General features: G+C 39.9%; 1 protein-coding gene across 2 annotated transcripts in view; it reads left to right on the top strand.

Annotated features, from left to right (window-relative positions):
- CTDSPL (CTD small phosphatase like) overlaps nucleotides 1-14,449 on the top strand; it is a 115,120-nt gene that overhangs the window by 63,522 nt on the left and 37,149 nt on the right. For both annotated transcript variants that reach the window (XM_065398260.1, XM_065398259.1), the window contains exon 2: nucleotides 8,639-8,793. In XM_065398260.1, coding sequence (XP_065254332.1) covers nucleotides 8,639-8,793 — 155 coding nt within the window. The remainder of the gene's footprint in view (nucleotides 1-8,638; nucleotides 8,794-14,449) is intronic.

Genomic DNA, 14,449 nt, shown 5'->3' with positions numbered 1-14,449 from the left:
TTACAAAGGAGGTCAGTATCAGTATCCCCATTTTACAGATGGGGAAATTGAGGCCAACAGGGGGCAAGTGACTTGCCCAAGGTCACCCAGCAGCCCAGTGGAAGAACCAGGAATAGAATCCATGTCTCCCAATCCAGTCTTGTGCTCCGTCAACTGATGATTTCCTGAAATTGGAAAAACATTTCTCTAAAGTCCACATGCTGAGAGCTGCTTCTAACCATATTATTTAGAGCATTGAGCATATATTTCTAATTACCTGTTTTTCTTTGCTAATCTGATCTATTTGCTTTAAAAGAAGCCAAAGCAAGTTGTCCTCCTTCTTTCTTTAAAATAAGAGCCAGCACCCATAATAAATAAATTATAAATCTTGGGGAAATGTTGACACTGAGTCAGTCCCAAAGTTTTTTATCTGTTCCACAAATGTAACCTAAGCACTTTACAAAAAAACAAATACAGCAAACAGCTGGAATACTGTGCCATATGAATTTGATCAAATATAACTCCAGCAGCGAAAGTATTTCCTTTGAAGCAAAAGACTGCCATTGGGGTCTCAAGCAAACTGTCCCCTCTAGTGAAACCAGGTACCCACAATGTACAAGACTAATACAGGCACTATAGATATATGTACTTATCTGTAGAATTACCATCCCTGTTTACATGCAAGACACCCAAAAGAAATAGCTTTCACTCATAAATCCCATAAAAAACAAATAAGGTTATAAGGCATAAAATCCCTATGAATAGCATATAAATTAGTGAATGTATCTGTTTGGAGAACAGTTACGGTACAAATCGCCAAATTATTATGACACAGAGGATGATTACAATTATCCCTAATGCACATCTGAGGGAAATTGACCTTTAAAGGACAAACCATTCAGCTTCTAACAACTTGGGGTTTGAAGTGTTGTCAACTCTTGTGATTTTCGCATAATATTTAGTAAAGTAGAACCTCAGAGTTATGAACACCTCAGGAATGGAGGTTGTCTGTAACTCTGAAATGTTCCCAACTCTGAGCAAAACGTTATGGTGTTCTTTCAAAAGTTTACAACTGAACACTGACTTAATACAGCTTTGAAACTTTACTATGTAGAAGAAAAATGCTGCTTTCCCTTTATTTTTTAGTAGTTTGTGTTTAACACAGTACTGTACCGTGTTTGCTTTTTTTGTCTCTGCTGCTGACTGATTGTGTACTTCCAGTTTCAAATGAGGTGTGTGGTTGACTGGTCAGTTCATAATTCTGGTGTTCATAGCTCTGAAGGTCTACTGTATTTTTCTTAAAGTCTGACTTCTGGAGTCAAGAGATTACATGAGATCTCTGCTTTCATTTAAAAAAAGAAGCAATTTTCTAGCTCTTATGATTGCAGAGAAAAGCTTACAAATGTGACGTGAGTGTACCCTGAAAGCCTAGAAACCAGGAGATAAAAAAACATTTGGGTTCATTTTATTTAAAAACCTCAGGATTTTTAGGCTAACCTCATGATTTTTGGGACCTAACTTGATTTTTTTAAGCGTTTGGGACTGTTAATACTTAGTTTTGTACCCTGTCGTTTATTTAGAATGAGCAAATCATGTGGTTTTCTTGGTAGAGAACACTATGCTTGAGGTGACGTCTGGGCTTTCAGTACTATCTCCTATTTACTGTTGCTTATAACACTGAAAATATTCACCCTTTTGGCTGAAAATATCCTGTTTTTTCCTCAGTCAAAAGATGATTTTTTTTGTAAGGTTTGAACAAAATCTGTTCACCCGTTTTTCAGGTGAGATGTACAAAATTTTCTTGTTGTAAAATGAAGACTCTTGGTAAGTGTAAATCAAAGGGCAGAACTCAAATCTCAAACTTTGGGTAAGTACTTGTCTCTTTAGGATTGCTCTCTAGGTCAGTGTTTGGGTGCATTTGATGGTAGAATTGGGCTTACTGTATGCAGTGCGGGTCAGGTTCGGGTTATTGTGAGAGAGCTACCCACGAAAGCTTATGCCCAAATAAATCTGTTAGTCGTTAAGGTGCCACCAGACTCCTTGTTGTTTTTGTAGATACAGACTAACACGGCTACCCCCTGATACTTTTTCACTTTGTGATTTCTGAATGTGTTTAATGGTAGTAGTGCTAGGTTTTATATTGAATAGGATAAAGTGGTAAACAAACATCATTATCTGCAATAGAAAACTATTAACATTAGTTTCCATGTAGAGCTCAGTATGCAAGAATGGGCCACGTGTCTCCTGGGAAGTTTAAAGCAAATACTGTCAGAGGCTACTACTGGTTAAAATATATGGCTGCTATGGAAACTTAAGGCCTAAATTTTCAAAAGTGACTAGTGATTTTGGGAGCCTCAGAGGTCTGATTTTCAGAGGAATGATGCTCAGCACTTTCTAAACACCCAAAATTATTAGTCTCACTTGAAAATGTAGGTCTTAAATATTCACTGGCACTCCAGTCCATCTGCTGTCAAGCAAAGTCTGTATTACTAATATGAAAGAAATTTCCGGTACGTCATGCTTCTGTATTCAAATGCTGGCAATTACCTAGGAGGAACTCTGGGATAAACAAGACACTAGAAGATCTGATAAATCATCAGAGGGTCAAGTATTCCACGTTGTTTTTCTGGCCATGCACCTTATTTTTAAAGTTTATTTATTACAGAGGCAAGTATAGCTCTGTCACTTGCAGTCATGTTTTCTATGTCAGCTCATTGTAAGTACCTGAATTAGTGTTGTGCAGAGATTTCCTCTCTCTCTCCCTCTCCCCCCATATTTCAGGTGCAGGGCTTGTCTTCACAGTTAGCTCAAGTTATTCCACTTGAGTGAGAGTGGCCACACTGCAAAACACTCAAGCTACACAGAAAGACTGGATTGGCAGCTGATGAGTTGTGCCAATTCAAACTAGCCTGTAGCTGCACCCCCACTGCATTGCTAGCTTGAGCATCAGCAGCATTCAAGCTTCAACCCATGCATCCTGCCGGGTCAGCTAGCTGGAGTGCAAACCACCACTGAGCTCAAGCTAGAGATTTTTGTGTGTGCAAAGGAGTCAGGTTAGGGGCAACACTAATTTGTATCTTGAGCTGACACTACAGTGAAGAACAATCCCTTAAACTTTGATAAACTAATGTCTCAACATTATGTCCAAACAAAAAGCTCAGCCCCCCCACCCCCCCATCTCCTTGTTGAAGTCTAGTGGTCAGTTCAAGCTTAACATGGCTAAAACAGAGCTCTTAATCTCCCCCCCAAGCTCTTCCCACTACCTCCTTTTTCAGTCACTGTGGACAGTGCCACCATCCTGCCCGTCACTAAGGCCTGTAACCTGAGTATCATTTTCAACTTAAACCTTCTCTAGATTCTCATGTCCAGGCTACGTGTGTCTTGCAGATTCTTACATAACATCTCTAAGATATGGCTTTCCCTGTCCATTCACGCAGTTAAAACTCTCAACCAGGCTCTCATCATCTTACTGCAACATCCTTTCCTCTGGCTTTGCCAAGTGCAATTTTTCCCTGCTCATACCCATTCAGAATGCTACTGGAAAGATCACTTTCCTAACTAGTCACATTAGCCATTTCTTTGCGTGCCTGCACTGGCTCTCTCTTCTTTATCCACCAAACACATGCTACTTGTTTTCACTATCAAGGCCTTTTGTGACCTATCCCCACCCTACATCTTATTTCATTCAGTATTGAAAGGTTGACTCTTGCCTACAAGGCAAGCCTCTGTTGCCTATCCAGTCTATCCTGCTGATCAGTATTGTCTTATTGATTCCTTGTACTCCCACATCAGTCTATCCATCCAGTTTCTCTTCTCTTACGTCTAGCTTTGTAAGCTCTTTGGGGGAGGGACTGTCTTGCTGTTCTGTGTTTGTTCAGCACTTAGCACGATGGTCCATGACTAGGGCTCCAAGGTGCTACCATAACACAAATAATAGATAATAATAATTATCAGAACCATGACTGAATGCACAGTTTTTGGTGTCCAAGACTCAAGGACTAAAGTGCTGTAGCACAGATAATGAAATTTTTGGCACATTAATATCTCCTTTACATTCAATCATGGGCAGCGGGTGAACCCCTCCTTTGGGGAGGCTAACCTGCCTTCCCTGCATGCTGGAGCCCCGAGGGCCCCCCCCACACATACACACTGGCCTGAGGAGCCTCAAGACACACACATGCGCGTGCACGCGCACACACTGGCCTGACCCAGTCCGGCTGAAGCACCGTCCCCAACAGCCAGCAGGCTCAAGCTCCAGGCTGCTGGCTGGAGCTGAGCCCCCACTGGCTTCAGGGTAGAGGGGGAGGGAGGGCGAAGCCTCCTGGCGGAACATTGGCAGTGCCATGGCCTGGGTCAGGGCAGGCTTAGTCCTGCATTCAGTAAACTCATAGAGTAAGCTCAATGACCATATAACTTTTTCTTGTTTTAAACAGCAAGAGAAGCTAATGAAGAAACACTTATATAGCACCTTACATTTGTGTCATGCTTTTTAGAGATTGTCACTGCCCTGAGGAGTTTACATCAAAAGGCTCCAATCTTGCAAATATTTATGCATATGTATAACTTTACATGCACAGATCCATTAACTTCAAATGGGGACTATTCACGTACGTAATTGTTTGCAGGATCATGGTCTACCTGAAATAACCATGGAGCGCACAAACAGGAAAGATGTAATAAAAGTAGTGTTTAAACAAATAAGTGTCACTTTATGTAACAAGCTAATCCATGTAAATTTTCAGATTTTTAAATAGAGACTGAGATTGGGGAGTGTGAGAACAGACCGCAAAGGAGTGCAAGTAAACAATGGAAAACTAAGTTGAAATGGGCTTTTAGGAGGAAAATGAAGAACTAAGTAGGTATTTCAGATTTGCACAGGTGTAGCTAAGATCAGCATTTGACCTCCAAATCAAGATTTATGAATTCAAAGAGAAAGCAAAATGAACGAAATGCAAGGTGGACAATGTTGTTCGTGACACTGAGTGTAAGAGAGTAGCATGTAAGGGACTGTAAACTACCTTTAGTCCCCATACAGATTTGATACTTGTTTGATATTTAAATGTATGGAAAGTGAGGTTTGTATTAAGACAAAGAAGAGTTCTCATGATTGGTAAGCTAATAGAAAAGCAAGATTAAGTGTTTTACATTTGCTGACACTGTGTTTTCCTAGGAATCTGCTTTGGGGGGGAAAAAAACATTTCAGAAATGTCCATTTTAATAAACATTAGCCCAAATGTTCAAAAGTGCACATGTGGAAATCCTTCAAGTGTTAGTGTGTCTGCATGCAAATTCATGACATTCATGTAGGCATGAGTAAGGCCCTACCAAATTCACAGCCATGAAAAATGCATCATGGACCATGAAATCTGGTCTCCCTGCGTGAAATCTGGTCTTTTGTGTGCTTTTACCCTATACTATACAGATTTCACAGGGGAAACCAGCGTTTCTCAAATTGGGGGTTCTGACCCAAAAGGGAGTTGCGGGGGGTCCCCAGATTATTTTAGGGCGGTCATGATATTGCCACCCTTACTTCTGCGCTGACTTCAGAGCTGGGCAGCCGACTGGGCACCCAGCAATGAAGGTAGCATCCTGCCAGCATCCACGCAGAAGTAAGGGTGGCAATACCATACCATGCCATTCTTACATCTACGCTGCTGCTGGCGGCGGCTCTCCCTTCGGAGCTGAGCTCCCGGCCTGCAGCCGCCACTTTCCAGCTGCTCAGCTCTGAAGGCAATACTGCCGCCAGCAGCAGCATAGAAGTAAGGGTAGCAGTACTGCAACCCTCCCTACAATAACCTTACAACCCCCCCCCCCCACACACACACACACACTCCCTTTTGGATCAGGACCCGTACAATTACAAGACCATGCAATTTCAGATTTAAATAGCTGAAAGCATGAAATTTACGATTTTTAAAATCTTATGACTGAAATTGACCAAAATGGACCTTGAATTTGGTAGGGCCCTAGGCCCAAGGCATTGTGTATGTGAAAATTGGGTGCAATCAAAAATGTTCACACAGTTTTGAGAATGTGGTCCTTCATTTATAGTTGTGGTTTTTAATATGTCAGAAACATTTAGAACGTTATTGTATAAATCGAAGTAAATAAATAAAATGGATTTTATACAAACAGACGTTTCATTGTATGAACTTTTAGAGTACTGCCTTAAGCAACATAAGTTCAGTTTCTCTTAATGTAAAATGTACCATGTTAGCTAAACATAACCTGGATTTAAGAGAATATACATGTACAAATCGATTTGCTTTCAGATACTGTGAGTGTTTCCACTTTGTGGCAATAAACCAAAAGTAACCATGTTGAGTTCCGCTGCTGGTTTTTTAAAAGGGAGAAAATGTTTACCAAATGAAATATTGGGGAGAGAAATATTACTCTTAGACCTGTACTAGAATTTTGCAAATGATAGGGAGGAGAAAATGTTATGAAAACATAATTTATATGATGACTGTTCAACATTAAAAGAACTATTTTATTTTCACATAACAATGAATTTATTTAAAAGACCATTCAGTTCTACGACGGGTGTAGTGTGATGCTTTATCTTTATCCACTATTGTGTGTTTGTATCCTGTGTGTTAGATAAAGAGTTACGTTGCTCCTTTTTAGTGTGGATTAATATTATTGTATCTTTCTGAAGAATTTTCATTTTCTGGCTAGATCTGTTGCTTTGATTAGATTTAAAACTTTGATGTATGAGGAGAAAAACTGTCTGAGATACGTTGGACAGTATTTTTGAGGGGAGGAAATGAATGAAGTGAAATGTACTGTTTTATTGAGGTATTTTTATAATGCATCCTTGTGAAATTGTCAGGAAAATAGACCACCAGCCGAGCCACAAAAAACTACTTCCCACACTTGACCATGGTGATAAATAAAATGTCTAGTTTATTTCATTGTTACTTGTTAAAAAAAAAAATCACTCTTAGTAGTCAATTAGAATTTTGCAAGGCTGAGCTAATGTGTTTAGAAAAGAGACACTGTAAAAATTGAAATCTAAGATGTTGATTGCTATTCTGGATCTGGGTGGTGGTTGTGTATACATTGCCTTCAGTAGTCCTGTACCTGTGAAAGGGCAGAGGAAATACAGAGAAATAGCTTAACGACTTTTTTCATTCCATCTGTCACAGCAAAATGTTTAGGAGCCAATGAAATCCTTAAGTCAGCAGCTTCTGATTGAAGTGGTTCTCTGTGCCTTTAATTTAAATCTGTATTATAATTGAAAAGAGGGTAGGTATAAAATGGTTGCTTGCTCAGACTTTGCTTAAAGGATTATTTTTATTAAATTATAACAGGATCAAAAAGTGAGGGTAATTAGTCCTTTGCTTATTGGGACCCCTTCTGCTCCATGTAATGAGAAGGGCAAGGTGGTCCTGCCCCCCCTCCCCCCTCAGGTTGTGATCCCATATACTGTATGGTTTACTCTTCTCAAGTGATTTTAAGGTAATATAGTCTGGGTCTCATGTCTCACAACAGCATCCAAAACATGTGAGTGTCTAGTAGTAATCTTGTCATATTTTTGTTCTTATGTGCTATATAAATATCCTCTGATTGCATTAACGTTAGAAGTTATATTAGAGCCTTGTTTTTACCTAAAAATGCACATAATATTGTAGATTTACATTATATTACCATGTTATATGTTCAGTGTCACTAACAATTGTGCAGTGAAATAGATAAGATTGTGTGAGAGTAGTATGAGGTATTTTTCCAGGAGAGGTAATGTAGATTGTATTGATCCAGATCTCAAGTAGTAATAAAATAAAATATTTCTAAATACTTATTTTCATCAGGATTAGTCCTGAGGAAATTCAGAAAATGGTTGCTTTTCTAACATGTATCTGATAACCTGGCACTGAAGATTGTAGTGGATATTTGGATAACGATTGTCCTACTCCTTGAAAAGGAGTAATAGTAGAAGGTAGTTGCTAAAACTATGGGCTGAAAGCATTTGGGCTTACTGGAGGTCCTTTGTGTACCTAATGAGTGATAGCTCATAGTCTGTATGTTTTATTATATCTTTCAAAAATGTTTCTCTGCCTCCCTTATGCTGCAGCTTCAGTTACCCTGGTTCAGCACACAGGGCCATGTAAATCTGTTCCGCAATAGGAATGGCAGCCTTCCTTTCTGACATTTCATTTAATTCTCTGTACTACAAGAATTGTTTGTTTGTTATGCCTTTTCATGTACTATAACATAGCTGTCAAGGCATAAGCAGCAGGAGAATAAAAAAATTTCTATGTGGAATGAGTTTCTGTCTCAAACAGTAAAGTGTTTTGCCCAAAATATGCCCAGGGATCAGTTGACTTCTCCTGATGACATTCTGTTTTAGAGCCGAGTCCCATTTCAGAGTCAGATTTTTGGCAGCAAATTACTGGCTGTAGGTCACAGTATCTGTTTTAGGTATTTCTAGAGCATCTATCAAAGTAAGATCTCTCAGTATGGTATCACAAGAGTTTGGATTGTGTGGAGAGCCAAACCTGATGTGTATATACAGACCTCTATGTGTAAGTTTGACAGTGAAAGATATGGTGTAAAGTGTGAAGGTAAAGTTGATGAACATCAGGAATTTTCAAATAACATATAACCATTTTATATCTGGAAAACTTACAGCATGATTTCTTTTCCCCCCATTTTATAGTGTCCCAATGTAATATCAGCTTGAAGAAGCAAAGAAGTCGAAGTATCTTTAGCACCTTATTCTGCTGTTTTCGTGACTACAATGTGGAACCACCATCCACCAATAGCACTAGTACTCTTCCTCCATTGGTGGAGGAGAATGGAGGACTTCAGAAGGTCAGTGACTTGTACCATTTTTTTTTAGTCTTTAGATCCTTGTAAATAAATTGGCAGTCTCAAATTACATGGTATGTTTCCCATGTGAAAGGCTCAACTTTACTGTAACTCAAATAGTGTGAACATCCTGAAAAAGTACCAAATAGCACCTGTCAAGACACCAATTTAAAATATTTTCATTTTTCTTTAAAAAGGTAATCGTAATTTAAGACAAGGTTCTAGTACTGCAGCTCTGAAGAAAATAATAGTATATGCAAACAATGTGGACATATCTGCACTACAGTTGCTATGGGGCTGCAGCTGTGTTCCTGTAGCAGTGTAATGTAGACACTTTCTGCATCAATGGAAGAGGTTTTTCCAGTGATAAAGTTAATCCATCTCTCCAAGAGGCAGCAGCGAGGTCAACAGAAAAATTCTTTTGTCAATCTAGCTGCCTCTACACCGGGGGCTAGGTCGACCTCACTGCAACACAGAATGTGAAATTTTTCACAGCCCTAAGCTACGTAGCTAAATCAAGCTAATTTTTAAGTGTGGACCAGGCCTGAATAAAACTTCAAGGAACCCAAAAATCTAGACTTGTGTTGTCATAGGAAAAGGACTCTCACTTTTCCTTCCCCCAGTCCACCTCCTTCACCCCCATTGTTGTTCTCCAATTAAAGAGGGTTAGATATTGTTCCTTCTGGAGCCAATTAGCACTACTTTGAGCTTCAGTTGAAATAGCTTTTTGAGTGATATGAGACATTCCTAGCATGGGGTAGGGCAAGGGAGAGATTCACATTCTGATTCTTTCAATCCCACCTCACCTCATAGGTATTGTGCTGCCATGAGACTATCCCAGAGATGTCAATTTAGAGTGATTATTTTCCCAGGCTGCAGGCTGTGTTGTGCTACCTTATTTTGAGGTTTAAAATAGTAATTGAACAGTGGGTAATTTAAATTGAATAAGCCCTTAAAATTTCTAATCTTTAAATGAAAAAGCAGTGGCTATGAAATCCAGAGGGTTACATATCCATATAACTATAGCATATAATGATAACTTTGTACATATTTTAAACTGGTAACATGGAGGCAACTTGCCTTGCATGACCAAAGACTTAGTTTGGCATGGGGATCAGAGGCATCCTATCTTTTCTCCAAAGCCATGCTATATTTTCAGAACTCTCCATGGCAGAATTGTATTATACTGTTATCCAGAGCAACTTCCCATCTGTTCCTTTAGGCATGGGAGCCTCAGAAGAATAGGGGTGAGCCTTTGCTGCTGGTGTGGGCAAGAGCAGTAGAAATAAAGGAATTCCTTCCCCCTTCCACTTCTCGCACAGCTCCAGTTCAGAATCTTGACACAGTTCATGTCAGTTTCATGTCACTTTTCTGCTTTTGTAAATGCCTCTTGGACTCTGAAATGTTGGAGCAGTGGCACAGGAGCTATCTAGGGGGAAGGAAGAAAGGATAAGCAGATCAGGATGGCAGGGAAACTAAGTGGAGGGTTGGAGTGTTGAATTGGAATAGTGCACACTAGTCTGAGACTGAATTTGGTCCATTGCCCATGGGGCCAGTAGGTTAGGTGCACTGCAGTGTGTATGCTGTACCCGGAGAAGAGGCGGAATTGCATCTCTGTCCAGTAGACCTCTTTGCCTAGCTGCAGTTGCATTATTGACTAACTGTGGAGTGAGCAAAATCTAGTCTTCCATGAGAAAGGGAGAGTCTCAGACTTCCAGTCCACTGCAGGGAGTGTGTGCAAAAACATAGTAATATGGGAGGAACAGGGAATTAACAAAGCTCTGTCCCTTACAAAATAATAGGATGTGGGAAGGATGCACGGAGAGAAGATTATTGGCAAAATAAGGGGTGGGAAAAAAAGAATAAATTCCAGAGGAAGAAAAAGATCCAGAGAAAAGAGATAAATGTTAAATATTTGAGTTTTAGCAGTGGTATTGTATTGGGAGACCAAACTAATAAAATGATGCAAGTTCTTTGGGTTGATGGCCAAAAACTTCAAAATGTAAACTACCCCTAAATATTTTGTAATTCTCTCACTTTTTAATGTACGTGGTATCCTCAGTTCTCTAGAAAATATCTAATTCAATTTTTATGGGATAGAATAATTACTCTGTCTAATTATCCAAAATAGAAATGTTCATAAGGCATAATATTTTACAGATAACTCTGACAGATGTACATTATGCCTTGAGGGACCCACCACATATGCTATGTAAATACTAGATATTGTCCTCATGTTAATCTGTATTAATATAATATTAATATTAAACAGTTGACTCCAATTTGTAAAATTCAGAAATGAATGTTCATCCAAATTCAGATAGAAACAAATGTCACAAGGTTCACATTTTAAAATTAGACAACAGTTTTCAGTGAATTCAGTAGAAGTATTCAGTGAATAATTAACAATCAAAAGAATGCTTAGGAAGGATTAAATTTTTCATAACTATGAATAGACTAAAGAGTGAGGCAAACATTTTAATTTGTAAAAAGGCCAGTTACAACAAAGCTTTAGAATACTTGGTAGTAGAAAGTGTCAAATCCTTAAACCACTTAACTAAGCCTGTAAAGTTATTGAAAGGAGATGGAGGTCTTGAACCTTGATGAAAATAAGTGAAAGCTGTATGAATGTGTCGTAGATACTAGCTTAGTTGCAGTGGCAGTGTATATGCTGCCTTTATTTTAAATTTGAAATAACACTGTTAGAGAATTTAAAGTTGATAACTGCATAAATGATTTGGAATGATGAATAATTGAACACTCAGTGTCACATTGTATGGGATAATGCAGTTTTTCAGAAAATGCTTTGAATTTGCAGCTCTCAAGTCATATTTTATCAGGCAAGAGCTTTTCTGACCTCACTATTTCCCCTGAAAAACAGAGGAAGGGCGTTAAGCAATCATGAAGTTAGTCCCTACCAGGAGCTGTAGTATAAAATGGTCTATGTATTTCACCTTCTGTCTTTTAGGGTTGTTGCTATATGGATGCTAATGATAAAGATAAGAAAAACAAATTAAGAGAAGGAAGTAGACATGGGGAAAGCGCATTGTAATTTTATAGCAATTTAGTGTAAGCAGTTCTAAAACTGTTAAGAACATTCTTGAAATTGACCTAATAGGTTTAGTTTTAATTGGTTTAAGAATTAGTTTTTAAATCTGTTTCAGCATTAACAGCTTGTTATTAAGCAAAATGGAGAGCAACAACTAAATTTTTGTAAAATATAGGTCTCCAAAACTAAGTGAAATAAGACAGATCTGCTAACATTCTTGTGTTAAATAATTCTGTTGCTATTTAATATTTTTGGTTTACTCTGAAAAATATTTTTCAGAACATACAGCAAATATGGTGGTTGCATTTTACCAAGCATTGCAGTCTGGCATTGTTCGGCTGTGATTGGCTACCTGAGTGACCCTTTACTGGTTCATAGGGTTGGAAGAAGTGCAGAGCTGAGAATCATATTGAATAATCACAATTTTATAGCAGTGATTACTATTCCATTTTAATAAAAAAAAAAAAAAACTTTAAAAATCAGATACTCTCTAAAAAGTATGAAGCTATTTTTAAAAATACTGCTCAGAACAGTCTCTTTGCAACTTGTGCCTTATACATTGAGTTCTGATCAGTCCATTCTGAAAATAGTTAATTTTCAGTACAGCTGAAACTATTGAAATTATAATGCAAACTTTTTTCTGTTATTTCTCCATATAGCTGCAGTGCCCCTTAATGCAGAACAAACCTTTGTGCTATGGCCCACAGATCTGTTACAATGGGTACATCATCCTGCTTGCACCTTGGGTGCTGAACCAGACCTGTCAGTATGGCAGCAAGAGAATGCTGTTCCTCTTGAAGTTACCTCCATTTTTTCTTCCTCCCCAATGGCAAACAGACTCAACCACTCCTCCCGGCTGTAGAGGCAAAAGGAAGGGTCTTTTGAATGCTCCCCCCTATCAACTGTGTCATTGGGCAGTTCAGCTGACTCTGGCTAGAGTGCTGTTTCAGTCACAGTGCAATATCCCATTTGTCTTGACCCCTTCTCCCAGGCAAGGTAGGAGAGGCCAGCTGTGGTGGGCAAGATGAAGTCCAGACAAGCCTAGGGCCCCTCCCCTGGCAGGAAAGGAGGTGTGCAGAATTGGAGAACAGGCTCTGGGACAAGCAGCCCCTCACCCCAGTCTTCCTGAATGGAGGTGAAGCCAGAAGGGCAGCATACCAGATGGAAATTTACTCCTTGGAGAATTCTGTACCAAAAAAAATTAAAAATTCTGCACACAATATTTTAAAATTCTGCAAATTTTATTTGTCAAAATAACACTGTATAATCACACCAGTTTCAATTATTTTGGTAATTTATTTCAAAATACCTGTCAGCAAGTATGTCTGTAACAATGCAGACACAACAACAAAAAATTCCTCCAGGAGTAGAGTTAAAGAAACCCTTATGACAACCCAGTTCCTGTTTCTCTGTCCTCTTTCTTTCAGAACCCAGTCAGGGGGCCAGACATTCATAGCCCCCTCACCCTCAGAGTCCAGCCATGGGGCTCCCCCAACCCAGACACTCATACCCCTTTCCTCCCCAGAGCCCAGCCACGGGCCCCCCAAGCCAAGACGCTGCCGCCTCCTTCCTTCAGGGAGTGCTGAGAACTGCAGCTGCTGGGAACCATCCAGTTCTCTCCCACTCGCCTTGTCTTCTGTTTGCAAACTGGGCTCTGCTGGGTCCAGCAGCCCCTAGAGGCGGCCAACATCTCTGCAGCCTATTCTGGGGGGGGGGAATTGTGCACACAACATTAATTTTTGCAAAATTCTTCATTGCGCAGTGGCACAGAATTCCCCAGGAGTAAAGATTGCTCCTGAGTCCCTGTAGCCTGCACCAGCAGCCATGCCCCGGATTGCGGAACTCAGCCACCTCCTCCACTTCCACTACCCCAGGAGTCATGGGTGGAGGGCACTTGTCACAACACAGATGCTGCTAATCCCGGAGAGAGCTCCCTCCCCCTGCTTCCATCTATATAACAGCCTTCCTTCCCCAGAACTTCTCATATCACAGGCTGAGACCTCCAGGGGAAACAGATCAATTTGGCCCATGTAGATCTCATGCAATAGAGAGGGGACAGCTTCTGGGGAGCCCATCCTTGAGCCCCAACCCAGTACCTTCCTTGAGAGACCCAGAAAGGGTCCATACGAGGGAGGGGAGAAAAATAAACCCAACCTTTTATAGGACAGAGAGATCACTAGCCATGTGAATTATTTTCGGAGCAATTCCTGAGCACAGTTTCATTCCCCTTTTTGAAGCAGGTTTAAGGGGACAAATTCCCAAAGGGGAAATAAATGAATAATCAGTGCTGTTTCCCCTGCTCTCCTTCACAGAGTGTAGTAGCTTGGACAATCCTTAGTGTTTGATTCTCCTGGACACCTTCATGAAGTGCATCATAGGAATTAATCATCTGTGTTGGGTTCCCTCATCTTTACAGAGTGCAGCATGGCAGATCAGTGCAGCTTATTTCCATTCTGAATTTGGCTTCAAGTTCCAGCCGTTGGATCATGGTAGACCTTTCTTTGCTAGATTGAAGAGCCCATTATTAAATATTTGCTCCGCAGGGAGGTACTTAGACTATAATCAAGTCACCCCTTAGTCTTCTCTTTGTTGAGCTAAATAGATTGAACT

This window comes from Emys orbicularis, chromosome 2, assembly GCF_028017835.1.
Source record: "Emys orbicularis isolate rEmyOrb1 chromosome 2, rEmyOrb1.hap1, whole genome shotgun sequence".
Taxonomy (NCBI): Eukaryota; Metazoa; Chordata; order Testudines; family Emydidae; genus Emys; species Emys orbicularis.
The sequence above is the reverse complement of the archived record's forward strand: the minus strand, read 5'-3'. Positions and strand labels throughout refer to the sequence as shown.